Here is a 14,110-nt window from a genome sequence, read left to right as displayed (position 1 = left end):
GAAGTTTCAATACCGGGATGGTCCCGTCCCGTACCGATTAATTAAAATTTAATTATTTAATAATTTAATAGGCCCAAATATCACTAAACCCATTTTATTTTTTAACTTTTAGTCTTTCACCCAAAAACCCAACCCACACCCGTGAGGCCCAATGGCCCATGACTCCCAAATGGCCAAATGGCCTACAATCCTATTTTCCTAAAATTGAAAATTCTGAATCAGTAATCATCCCCAATTGGCCAATTCTAAAACAGTAAAACGCCTGATCCCTAAAATTATGTTTTGTAGTTTGAGATGTAATAAGTCATAAGGCTTAATTATGTTTTGTAGTTTGGATTTGGTAAATAAGCCATGAGGCTTAATTGTGATTTGCTGATTTATGAGTTTATGTTTGAACATGGAAACTTTGAATATTTGAATTGTTGAAGTTTATGTTGTATTGTTGTTTATTTGAATTTTGAATTTTGAATTGTTGAAGTCTTGAAGATGAATTTTCAATCTTGAATAAAAACAGTTTATTATTTGAATTCTTGTTCCGTTTGCATAGTTGAATAAAAATAGGTTATGTTTATTGTTTACAGGTTATTATTTGAAGATGAATCTTGAATAAAAATTGAATAATTAATTTTTTATTATTTTATTGTCTAGGATCGGGATGGTACCGAACCCGTACCGAATCACTTTGGTACGGGACGAGATGGTACCATAATCCCAAAACCCTCATCCCATCCCGTACCGATCCCGAACTCAAATCATGAGATGGGAACGGGATGAGGGAAGTCCCATCCCCCTCCATCTCGTGCCCACCCCTAGGATTTGTCACATCTGGTAATAGGGGAGATGTTTTAACCGATGTTTAACCAAAACACTAGAGAGTTAAACTAGCACATTCTTCTCTTGTGAGTCCATCTCCACATCTCCTCCTAGCGTGGACTAATAAGAGATATTATATTTGTGTGATTGAAGGAACCAATAGCTAACTTACAAAGCTTGGATTTATTCCTCAATTGGCTTCGAGGCATGCAAGCAAGGAATCATCCATATTAAGTTTTGTTAATAGTTTGCATCAAATATCAATCCGAAGAATGATCATATTTAAATTTTAAATTTCGTTGTGTTTATATGATCATTATCTAATAGAGCGATGACTCCTCAACAAGACAATAGCATAATTAAAATGACAAGATATTATTTCATTATAGATGAGAAATTGATACATAATTCAAACATAATGAGACAAAAAGGAAAAATAACCAAATGACGACCACAACAAACAACACAAGAGAAGTATATGTTGCAGCTTTCGTTTCTTATTCGATTTTTTATTATTATTTCTAATGATCAAGTGCATTGTATTGTAACAAAGAAATAGACGATTTTGTAAAGTTTTGCTAACATCATAAGGAAGCCTAACATCACTTCAAGCCTTGTTACCTCCAAAAAGCCCTTAAGGCATTCCCAAATCACTTCCTGAACTATCGTCGTCATCGCCACTAGTGTTACCATGATGATGTGGATGCCCTAGTACATTATGACCATAATGAGGCGAAAACATCCCATAATTCACATGAGGCAACTCTATATGATCACTTCCACCACTAAAATTTTCATACATCAGCCCTATATGATTAGTTCCCGAATATATGCATGTATAGGGACCCTCATATCACTCATAGCAGTGCTGCTACCACCACCAACATAAGCAATATTTTTCTCAATCTGCTTCCCCTTTTCTTTGCTGAAATAATCTATCAAAAACTCTCCTCCCTCCCGAGGAGGAGAGAAAACATTACCTGGCAAGTTAAGATCTAGATTTTTCTCAAAATACTTCACCCGTTTTTGAATCTCTTTCAGTTTCTCCTCCAATAACCAAACGAAACCAATTAGTTCCTCAATCTTAAACTCATGAAGTGGCTTACCTTTCTCAATTTGGTCCATAATGATGTTGTCATTCATCTCCATTTCTTTGTTCTTTCTTTGAGTCTTCCTCAATTGCTCTTGCATTTTTTCTTCCCTTTCCTCTAGGTAAGTCTCTTGGCTTACCATCTTTTTGCATCGCTGGTTTTCCGGTACACTCTGGAACCTTGTGACCAGTTCTTCCACCATCGGATGAGCAGGCCACACTGCCAACTCGTCGTTGCATGGGTCAGAGACAATGACAAAGGCACTTACACCGCATAAGATGCTCAACTCACTCACTTTCTTCAACAACCCTCCCCTCCTCTTTTTGAAGCTGGATTTTCTAGCACTGTCACTCCCTATCCATTCAAGTTTGACCTTCTTCCTAGTCATACTTGATGTTATATTCTCTCTAGACTTCAACTTTACTGCTCTAAAACTGCACCAACCTCAGGGGTATATGTATCAAGGTAACATGGAAAAGACTTTTAAAATTGTCGTGCATTAAAGTTAATAAATCTATATTTAAAGATTTTGGGATTCTGATACATTGTTAGGGTTTAATTTGGTACCTGGCTAAAGTAGGGAAAATCATTATTATTAAATTCTAGGTATTGAAAGTATACATGCACAATTTTGAATCCAATTGTATTTCTCATGATTCAATTATGTATTCGGGATAACAACGGGGTGAGACGCACTAGAAATTCTTTCTAGCTATTTCGATTCTCATTTTGATTTTCAAACACCATCTTTTTCCCGCACAATTTGGTATTATATATTATTTTCCGCCTTGTCACCTTTTTCTATAAAAAGAACTCCTTTTAAAATGATGATGAAAAAAACTTCAATTACATTATATATATATATATATAAACGGCTAAAAAAATTTCGATTTGAATGATTTTTTATAGAGATCATCTTTGAATAATATCTTAAACTATAAACGGTTCTGATTATTGACTCAGTGTTTTGGAGTTTGCAGTCGTCGCATCATTTTTTTGACGGGTGCAGCGAATTACGTCAAAATTCGTCGCAAAGTCCAAAATGTGAAGTTCGTCACAATAGCCTTATTTTCTTGTAGTGTATATATATGTTTGATTGGGTGCACGTCGACATACTAATATTTTCACATAAGAAGTGGCCTCGATATATATACAACTATGAAATACATTCACACAATAGTTTATTATAACAAGAGATAATTAGACTTAGGTTGTTTAAAAAAACTGTTTTTAGATGGAGACCGGGGGTGTTTTAAAATTTATAAGAAAATCATATTAATTCATAATAAAGTTCTTTTAATTTATAAGAAAATTCTTTTAATTCATAATAAAGTTCTTCTCTGATTTGAAGAGTATTTCCCCTTATTTGAAGGGTATTTTCCTTCCTAAGATGTAGAGTGGGCTTTGTAGAGGCTGCATGTTCGCCCAAAATCTTGGAGTTAAAACCTAACATAAAGCCGTCAAAGAAGAAAAATAAAATGACTTAATTAAAAACCCTAAATCACTACCGGTCTTAGTCTAAGAAATGCTCATAAAATGGACTGGACTCTAAGTCTCCCTTATAACAATGTCGTATCATAAAATTAAAATATCAAGGTTAATTAGTATCTACATTAGAATTATATATTTATTTAGGGTTACAGTTTTTACACTCTAATTTTCTCCAAATACACTCCTTTCTTTATTTCAATGCCTTGAAATTTGAGTAAATTAAAGCATAAAATTTGAGAGGAATGCGAATATGCAAAATTAGTAGTAATCTCCATCCTCATCTCATCCCCATTTGTTCCTCTAAACCTGTTCAATTAAGGGTACGCCTCATTGGACCAGATTTCGCTGGAAAAATTATGATACTTAATACAAAACAGTCGATCAAACAAATTTTTGTTCTTTTTTATTATTATTATTATTGCTAACATAGTTGTGTGTACCGATATATATGTAAAAAGACCATCAAATGAACTAAAGTGATTTAAGATGAGATATGATAAATGATCGCAATCATTCATATTTGTAATCATAATAATGATAAAATATATTTTGTCATAATATATTTGGTAGTTATGTATTTTATGTTTATTTTGTCAGATTTGTGGTTTTTTTGTGTCCCTGGTGTTGCCCGTCACCGGATTTCCTTCCCCTTTAACAGTACCATTGTTGTCTTAGGGCTAGGGCCGGTTTGTATTTTTCTTTTGGGCTTTAATCTCTTGTAAGGGGCTTTATCTATATAATCTCATTTACGACAAAAAAAAATAAATAAATAAAGACATTTTTTAAAGGTTAAATTTGGTGTATTTACAAATGTAATTGAGTCTCAGAGCAAACTTTTTTTTTTTTGTGAGAAAATAGCCCAGCTGGACAAATTAATTAAGTCATAATTTTATTTACTTATGCCAAGTTGTTACATCATATTGCAAAGCTGGGGAAAGCCAATCCAGACATTTCTCCAACCATACACAAATCTAATCACAATTTAAACAAAATTTGGCTAATTAGTGAGCGACATTATAACATTTACGAGGAATATAACAAAGAGAAAAAGACTCAAAATTGAGCATTTAGGATCTAACTTCCTCCACCAACTCACCATTCTTGCTAAAACTTTCACCTTGTTTAAAGCCTCACGTACCACTTCTTGAGCATCAGTCTCGACACGGAGTCGCCGGAAGGCCGCCTCCCAAGCCATTCGAAGCCCATGGATAAGAGCCATGAGTTCGGAGGCAGTAGAGAATCTAAACAACCAGAAACTGGACACGCCAAGGCTGCCATAAACTGGGGGAAAACCAAAATGAATCTGAGGGAGCCATTTTCAAAGCAAACTTTAACTAACAATTTTCAAATTCGAGCATTAGTGTTTAGAGAAAAGTTTTGGTTGTCAGTACAGTCACTTAATTAGAAATCCAAACATTTTTCTCCAATTACAACAAGAAATGAAAACCCAAATAAAAGCCCAAACTCAGGCATTACCGACAAGCCACATAAGAGCCCAAAAATCCCTTCCAGGACCCACAATCCGCATAAATGGGAAGAAGCCCAAATAAATGCTTAACCCTTTGAACCTCAACTAAAGAAACAAACAAGAGAACCAGCTCCCACATTCTTAGCTAACTTAGGGCTTGTTTCACAGTATTTTTAAAAGTTTTAAAAGTACTTTCAAATAGTCAAAGGCATTTTTGCTTGTGTTTAGCAAAAAAAAAAAAACATTTTTGAGTTATAGCACTTCCAAGTACATTCAAAAAACACTTGGATTTTTTTCAAAAACATTTATGTATTTCTAACAAAAGCGCTTATAGTAAAAGCACTATTAAGTAAAAGCGTTTCTTGTAGAAGCACTTCCAAATCACTAATCTAAAACCAAAGTACAATTGTCTTCTCCATTTTCAACCATTCCCAGCCCTAATTTGTCGCAACTTATTGTATTACGTGGTTTTTTTTTTTTTTTTGTTAAAATAGAAGCGTCTTTTTTTTTTTAATCTTAATTAAATGAGGAGGAATCAAACTTAAAACCTATTCCTACGTTGGAGAGAAAATATCTAGTTAGTAAAAATCATTCTTTTGTTCCTTTCACTCTCTGGGCTATATTCCCAATTCCAAGCTAACCAGTCTAACTCCAAAAGTATGCCAAAATAGTAATACAATCATTGAGCCCCCAAGTTTTTGAGTCACGCTGATCTCACTAATGGTAAATCACATGCATGCATCTTAATCTAGTTTAATTAAGCTCCCTAAATCTCATAGTAATCCTCAAGTCTGAGAACAAGAGCAAGGGAATTAAAACAAAAACGAAAAGAGCAAATTAAAGAAACCAAAAACAAAACTTATAATTAACGTACTTCCTGCTAATAATATTATCCACCTAATTAATATTATCACTAAACAGAATATATAACAATAACATTATGGTTATAATAATCAATAAAAAAATCAGTATCAACTCGATCCACTTGCAATTAAGTTGGTCCTCCATCACCAAAAAGAATCTCAGCCCTCTAATTATTTAAAGTTGTAGAAGATTCTTGGAGAGATTTTTACCTTAAATTAACCATGATCATGCATAAGATCTAATCACCACTACACGGGAAAGACAAAGATTAAGAAACGTTAATCCACTTGCTTAGTGGCAATCCCATTTGGTCCACGCACCTTAGCTATAAAGACTTTTTGAGCAATTATTATTTAGCAAAAAGCATCCTTTTTTTGGCCAATTAGTTTGTTCCCTTCGCGGCTTGGCCCTATCGTAAGTGATCTAAACTCCATGGTGAATGAATTTTCTTATTTTCTCACCAAAAAAATGAATTTGCTTACTAATTCCATGTAAACAAGAAATTACAAATTATTTGTCACTTTAGTATAATTATGATTTTATTTTCTTTAATTTCTAAGTAAGAATATGAACTATGCCATTCAACTATTTATATTCATGACATTGCATATTAGATTCTATTGTTTCTTATCTATAAATCAATATCTTTCATTTAGAAGTACCAGAAATCGACTATTCCTAGCTCTAGCGCGGGAGTGCAAATGCGCTGAGTGTTATAATAGTATGGATATATAGTCTCTTATTTTCAAGTATAGACCAAATAAAAAAAAGTATCTTAATTACTTTCTTTTTTTTCTTTTTTTGGTGCTGAAAGTCTCCTCTTAATTTATTGAAATTAATTAAAGATTTCACGCGTGTACAGACAAATATATATAAACCAATACAAGCAATTTATATGTTTTACGTGTCCACTTGAGCCCCAATGCGGAATGCAATTAGAAAGAAACCTTTAGACGTGCACAAGAAATAAAGCTCTCTCTCTCACACACACACACACATATCTAAATGAGGCCATGCCATTGCTGGTGGGTGTTTGCTAGGAGTTAAAGAAAGCTCAAAAGAAAAGCTCCTGATGATGTGGATTGCAAATCCAGCAGGCACACACAACATAAAAACTAGTCCATGCCACCTTTTGTACTTACGTACTTGTCATTGCAGGAGACTTCCACTTGGACGGCTCTCAGTGCGCCAGCAGGCGCCATTCGGTTGGTGCTGCATAATGGACACCTGCACACGTCACACCCCACAAAGTGATCTCAGTGGTGGAGGCTTTTCCCATTCAACATCAACAGTGAAAGAGAGAGTTTATATAATACATGTAGCTTTGAGTGAGTAGCTTGTTCGGACCATTTGGCTTTTGCCCAAAGAGGTGTCCCTAGTATGCTAAGCTATTAACCATGCACCTGTACTACTACTTGGTTGGCCATATAGACATTATGAATAATTGAGGGGGGAGAGAGAGAGAGAGAGAGATCTTTGCTAGCTGCTTTGAGAAAGTTTTTTTTTTTTTTTTTTTTTGCTAGGGGACTTTGAGAAACTTAATTGTGATAAAAAGTGTATTAAATGGTCATGGCAGGAATGGACGAACTATATGCAAGGTATTTAATTTCAAAATTTTCGGCAAAATTTTGTCGAAAATTTTATTTTTTTAGGGTTTTGAAATCGAAACACATATTTAATAATTTTTCGGGAAAATTTTGTCGAAATTTTCAAAATTTCAGCGAAATTTACTGAAATTTATCGAAATTTACCAGAATTTATAGAAATTATAGAAATTTTCATATTTTCTCCAACTTCAGAAATTCACCAAAAATAGCTCGAGACTCCAAATAATTCACCGAAAAATTCAATGGACTCGTATTGATGAATACTAATTTCCTATAACCTGAAAATAGTCAAATTGCTTTAAAAAAATTATGAAAAATCCTACTCTTATAATTTAATTCTGAAAAAAAAATAATTGCCAAATTTTTGAATTTTCATTTTCTAAAATTCATTTCCACACAACTAAGCTCTAGAACCACAACCAAAGGTCGAAGTTAGTTAAAATAAATTTAAAGAAATTTCTAATTCCCTTAAACAAACCTTAAAACAAATTTGAAAAATTTAAGTAACAAACACTACAACAAAATTGTCAATAGATATCACCAATTTTATATCAGATTTGAAGTTGACTGATATTGTAAAAATTATTATATCAGATAATTTTTTAGCTGATTTCTAAACTCTATTAGAAATCACATGGTTTTTATCAACTGATGTATAATATTTTTCTTTTTTCTAAGAATTTATAAAGACGTCAGTTTAAACTGTCAACTGATATGTTAAGTTTACATTTTTTAATTTTTTTTCCCATCCACCCAAACACCTGATATAAAAATTTTTAACTTTTTCTTATATATTTTTATCATATCACTGTAACATGTCAACTGATATCTTAAGATCAATTGACCTAATTTTTGTATTTCCGCATCTAGGGTTAATTTAAACAACCCAAATCTTTTTTTATATTCTCTCTCCTCTCACCCGCATATCTCTCTTTCTCTATATTCTCTCGCCTCTCTCTCTCTCTCTCTTGCGCCGATCGTCTTCCTCAGAAAATTCGTCGTCGTTGTCGTCCGAAGGCCAACGACGACGAGAGTACCACCAAAAGGCTCGATCGTCTTCTTCTACTCTCCCTCCTCGTGTCTCTCTCCGTCCCAAACAACTGCTGATCATGGCGAATCGAAGCCACAGGGCCGATGGCCACTCCTGCGGCAATCCATCGATCCCGGCGAAGTTGAGATGCCAGGCCTTGTGGGTTGTGAAGCTGTCGTCGTTCTGAACATGTTGGTGGCCTCCGATTGTTCATCGGACCACTGTACAAGGCGAATCGACGCCAAGAAGCCAGCGGCGGCTTCGACGCGATTTTGACGGTTCCGGCGGCCAATTCCATTGAGTCAGGTATCGATTTCAATCTTCTCTTCATCCTCTACATGTTTGTTGGCTCCGTTTTGCTAAATTGTTAATAGAATCGAAAAGCCCAATTTGGATCTGAGAATGAATATGTGTGTGCGTTTTCCCGATGCACTCAAATTTTACAGACACTTCTTTGAAGAAATAATTAAATGTGCTCTGGTTTGCCCTGTAAATGGACATTTTGAATTGATATTAACTAGGCCTAACAATTTGTTGAACAATGGAAGACAGTAAAACAATGCTCGAATTGTGGTCACTCATTTTTTTTAATTTTTATTTTACATTTGTGTGTGTATAATTTTCCATTGCACTTTATATGCTGCATGCAGTTCGTTTTCCCTCATCTATATTCACTTTGAGGTTAACATCTGTTGGGGTGTTTTTTGCGTGAATTATTTAGATGAGTTTGGTGACCGATTCTCTAGTACACTCATCTAGCAGCGATGACTTTACTGGGTTTCTGGAGAGAGCACTGGCGTCTGGTTCTTCGGATTCATCACCAGATGAAGAAGCTGATGATGACAGTGACGAAAGTGATGTCGAAAGTGAGAGGTGTTGTTTAAATCTTTATTTAATGTTTTAATGATGTAGAATGAGTTTTCTATTAGATACCACAGTTTAAGTTGAAGTTTTGTTTAATGCTGAAAGCTTTTTAGATACAGCTTATGAATTACCTTGCAGGACAAAAAGGCGCAAGGTCGAGAATCTGGAAAGCGTAGAGGAAACAAATGGGTCAACTTCAAAAGGAAACTCAGGTAACATTTCTGATTCAGTTTGGTAATCGTGTCCTTAGATTTTACTGTTTCCAATTTTTTTAAAAACTATTATGTTATTATGTGCCGAAGCTCCATAAAAAAGGATGCATATGCACACCCTGTTATTGCTTTTGAATGTAGAATATGATATTTATCATGTTTTATTTTCAGAAGCATCCACAAAGACTGATGTGTGTGCACATCCTGGTACATTTGGAAATATGTGTATGGTTTGTAGTCAGAAGTTGGATGAGGATTCTGGTGTTACATTTGGCTACATACACAAGGTACTCCTTTGGATGACTAGTTGGTGTTTAGTGGATTTTTCGGTGTCTTTTTGCTTAATATTGGAAGCATATATATATGTATATGTTTTTCAATAATTTCTTTGTAGAGACATTATCATGCCCAGTCAGCTCTGGAATTACTTTTTTTTTTCTTTTTTTCTTTTTTTTTCCATAGGAGCAATTCTTGAATTACTGATCCCCTGATGTAAATGATAAATATACTGATAGCAAAGAAACTTGACCATTCTATGTATCCATTTCCAGTTATACTGTACAATGAATCCTAATCTTTTCCAAGCTTCTTTTGCATTGATATAAAATTATGATGTGGGAAACATTTGTTTCTGCAGGGATTAAGGCTAAATAATGATGAAATTGACCGTTTACGCAACAAAGACATTCAGAACTTGTTACGCCATAGAAAATTGTACTTGGTACTTGATCTAGATCACACGCTTCTAAATTCCACTCAACTGAATCATTTGACACAAGAGGAAGAATATTTAAAGAGCCAAACAGATTCTCTGCAAGGTATGTAATGTTTTCCCTTCACGTGGCATGCTGTAATTTTTTTTTATCTTAATGAGGTCTTCTATGCAAGATCATCAGCATTTCAAGTCACTGCCTTGCTAATTACTTGTAACACCCCCTGCCACGTGAGGTACCCTGACCATACTTCAGCTGGTGATGCCACCTTTGTCAGCCATACTTCAGCTGGTGAATCTAGGTTGTGAAAACCATACTGAATATTGACATGTCCATTGTGAGTTTATGGTTTCTTCTTGGTTGTTATTGTTTACTTCCTTATGCAGTTCAATTACAAAACCATATCTTGGTATGTTTGCGGCTTGAGGCAATGACTGGTAGTATCTCTATTCTTGGGTTCAGGTAATATTAATTAGGCAAGTAATATAACAACTCCATTAATAGTTCTCAAAGTTGCTTACTTTTTTCATTAATTAGGCAAGTAATATAAGAAGGTGAAGGCTTATTGGAAATCTCAGGCAATTTCTTTCCTGTGAAAGGTTATTCTCATATTACATATGTGAATGTTGAATTTGCTGTTGATTTAGTGATGGTTAATGTTCTGACGTATCATTGAAATTCTTTTTACTTTTGTTCTAAGAAGTGAGTAAAAGTAAAGACTAGTGAACATTATGGCTCATGCATGTGAAGTATGCTAGTGAATATGATAACAGAACATGCTTCTGTAGTTCGCTGTGGTTTTGCTGTAGAATCTTGGAGTATCTGCTTAGTATTTTCTCCCCCTTATTCTTAATCTTTTATTTCTACTAATATACTGGAGTCTCTATATCTTGGCTTTATGATGATTTAATCATAAAATGAGTGAAATTCATCTATTAGATTTGTAGGTAAAGAATTATATCTTTGCAGCTCCAATTTTTATGACTTTGTATTTAGAATTTTTTATTTGGTATGTTTCTTAACTTAGTTGTATGTTGATTAACTTCTAAGTAGGGCTGTCTACACGTATATACATGACCAAATATATTGCATAGTCTGAACTCTCAAGGTATGTCCAAAGTTTTACGACCTTTTTCCTCTAGCTATTTGTATTTCCTTTTGTTGGTTATATGGGTTGTTGGTGTTAGTTGTCTTGGGTTGCTTGATTTCTCAGTATGTATTTGCTTTTTTTAATCAATTTAGCATTTGGTTTAAAATTGAGCTTGCAAAATAAGTTTTGTGACATAGTCCAAACCTTAACACATGCTCAATGGTACAACAAGGTGAGTTTAAAGCTACATTTAATTGTTGCATCCCTCTGTTCATATTTGTGTCAACAATTCTTTTCTGTCTTTACTTCTATATTGTCTACTAGCACAAGAGTTTTAAATGGGTTGGGTGTTGGGAAACGTACAATAACTAGAATATCTGATAGTTCAAGCTTTTTATGAATATAAATGTCTACAAGCACTCATTCCTGAAGCTTGCTGATGTTCTTGCTGACTAATTCCCTAGCTTGTTTAATGGCTGCAGAGTTACTCATGATTGAAATAAAAGAAACTCTAGTGTGGTCGTTAGATGGAGAGAAACTTGTGAGTTAGAAGTTCAAGCGGGGAAAATGAGATTTCCTATATAAAAGATATGTTTTTAAATATTTAAACTGTAGTATATATCTTATTTATGTCTCCCTAAAAATGTGTGCTTTTACGTATATAATTTTTGTGGTTTACACATGTAAGGTACCCTAAGCATGGTTGTCTACACATATGCCAAGTTTGTATGTTGCACAATCTCAACTCTCAAGATTAGTCTTTAATCTCAAGGTGAGTATGTAACAACCTTTTTCCTCTATTATTTGTATATGAATAACTCTATTTTTTTCTTCCTTTTTTTTTTCTCTTTTAGCAAACATATTTGTGCTTATTTCTACTATCATTTTCTTTTTGTATAACTATAGCATACTATGTTAATATTGTATAACTATAACTCTATGTTGATATTCATTTCTCTGCTTTTTTTCCTTTTTGCTTAAGCTTAAGGGAAATAAAGGGTGTACGTTTGCCTTTTTTGTGGATAGAATTTGCTGTCGAGCATGTTCATATTTTGCAAAGCATGGAAGAAGATTGAAGATTGGTGCTTTTAATTAGAATACATGCTGCCATGCCAATATTTTGTAAATGGTGGCAAAAGTTAGAACTAGCTAGAGACATAGTGCTGATTTGCAGATTAATTAGCCTAGGTGCTGCCATGCTAATATTTTGTACATGTGGGCAGCTTTAATTTGGTATATTACAACTTGTGTTTTGGTTTTGTAAAGGTCTTCACAAGCATGTTTTGGTTATCTTATTAGATATTTGTACTGTAAACCTTTTGGGGCAGCTTTGAATATTGTTATTGGTAATTATTGAAATATATATATGGAATGAGAATGAAAGATTTTGTGTCTGCATAAATTTCTGGCCATTTCAATTTACTGGCTCAAATTTATGTATTGATATCCTTTTTAGGTGAAAAAAAACTGATATATAATGTACATAACAACTGGTCTAAAGGATGTTTTGATATCAGTTTTGGACTAATAATTGATATTTTATAACGCTTTGATATCAGGTTCTTTCTCAGATCTGATATAAAAACAATATTTAGATATCAGAACCTATTCCATACCTGATATTGATATCAAGATTATATATATCAGATTCTACTATAGACCTGATATTGATACTATAATTTTATATCATATTCTACCTCAAACCTGATATTGATATCGAGTTATATGTCAGTATTAGTATCCAATACGATATCTATTGACCAATTCTGTTGGTACTTGGATTTTATAGATATCAGAAATAATATCAAATTGGTATCCATTTTGTATTTAGGATATCAGGTTGAAAAAGAAAAATGATATAATAAACAATGTTTACATATCAGTTTAAAACTGATATCTAAAATACCATACATTAGATATCACGACGCCCTATATCAGACGGCTACCCAAATAGATATCAGTCCACGACTGATATCTATCGACATTTTTCTTGTAGTGAAAATTACCATAAGTCAAAATTTGGGTTGTTACACTTAGTGAAGACAAAACTTGGCTAGGTGAGAGGCACGAGAAAAAAGGAAGGAAAGATTAAAAAAAATAAAGACTGAAGAGAGAGAAACGAAGAAAAACAGTAAGGAAAAAAAAGAGGGGGGGTTGGGGCCTTTGGGCAATTGGAAATAAAAAAAAAGGTTTGAGATTTCGTTTAGTTATTTTAAACCTTAAACTTTAATACATTTCTATATAAAAAAATAATTAAAAGTATCCAAAAGGGTCTAAAACCTAATATCCTAAAGAATATAGAGTGTATAGAGTTTAATGTATAGATTATAAAGTATAAAGAGTATTATGGTATGTAGAATATATAGAGTATTAAGGTTTAGATTTTAGTGTATAATTAAATTATACAGTATAAAGAATATACTAATTTTGTTTATTCATTATATTAATTTTATTTAACAGTATTTGCTCAAGCGCGCATTATATTCACCTTATATCACATGAAACCTACTATATAATTTGATTTCTTCAGTGTTTTTTATCAATTTAGTAGATAATATGTTAAATAAACATATGGTAAAGTTTTATTAAAAATTTTCATATTTGATAGTAATTTCCGTCGTTTCCATCTAATTTTTGTCGAAATTTAAAAATTTTCAAAATATCCATCAAAATTTTTATCGAAATTTCTTCGAAATCCGAAATTTAATTCCTTGACAATATGTAATGTGCATGTGTTTGCCTGTTTGCTTAACAATAAAGTTGAAGTTCCAATTATTTGGGTAGCAGACTAGATTCTTCTTCAAATTATAAGAAAGTAACCTGTAACCCTTTATAAGAAAAGTAATCCTAAAATGGAGAATATTGTT

At 33.2% G+C, this 14,110-nt stretch overlaps 2 protein-coding genes across 18 annotated transcripts; one reads left to right on the top strand and one right to left on the bottom strand.

The window, feature by feature from the left end:
- Nucleotides 1-1,620: 1,620 nt before the first annotated feature.
- On the bottom strand, nucleotides 1,621-2,292 carry LOC147282189 (agamous-like MADS-box protein AGL80). The gene has a single exon (XM_086248184.1). The coding sequence runs from the start codon at nucleotides 2,290-2,292 to the stop codon at nucleotides 1,621-1,623; it is 672 nt and encodes a 223-aa protein (XP_086104310.1).
- A 5,975-nt stretch (nucleotides 2,293-8,267) lies between these two features.
- On the top strand, nucleotides 8,268-12,563 carry LOC147282188 (RNA polymerase II C-terminal domain phosphatase-like 4). 17 transcript variants are annotated; one of them, XM_086247898.1, is made up of 9 exons: nucleotides 8,268-8,670; nucleotides 9,086-9,237; nucleotides 9,367-9,440; nucleotides 9,612-9,727; nucleotides 10,078-10,258; nucleotides 10,337-10,454; nucleotides 10,540-10,615; nucleotides 11,726-12,015; nucleotides 12,226-12,563. In XM_086247898.1, the coding sequence occupies exons 2-7, from the start codon at nucleotides 9,086-9,088 to the stop codon at nucleotides 10,577-10,579; spliced, it is 681 nt and encodes a 226-aa protein (XP_086104024.1). In that variant the 5' UTR covers nucleotides 8,268-8,670; the 3' UTR covers nucleotides 10,580-10,615; nucleotides 11,726-12,015; nucleotides 12,226-12,563. The 17 variants fall into 17 exon arrangements, with proteins under 17 accessions (XP_086104024.1, XP_086104026.1, XP_086104032.1 ...); XM_086247900.1 differs by having other exon boundaries at nucleotides 10,540-11,784; nucleotides 11,932-12,015; XM_086247906.1 differs by lacking the exon at nucleotides 10,540-10,615 and having other exon boundaries at nucleotides 10,337-10,490; nucleotides 11,726-11,784; nucleotides 11,932-12,015.
- Nucleotides 12,564-14,110: the final 1,547 nt, after the last annotated feature.

Source organism: Dryas octopetala, chromosome 6 (assembly GCF_963921425.1).
Source record: "Dryas octopetala chromosome 6, drDryOcto1.1, whole genome shotgun sequence".
Lineage (NCBI taxonomy): Eukaryota > Viridiplantae > Streptophyta > Magnoliopsida > Rosales > Rosaceae > Dryas > Dryas octopetala.
This window is presented reverse-complemented; position numbering and strand designations above follow the sequence as displayed.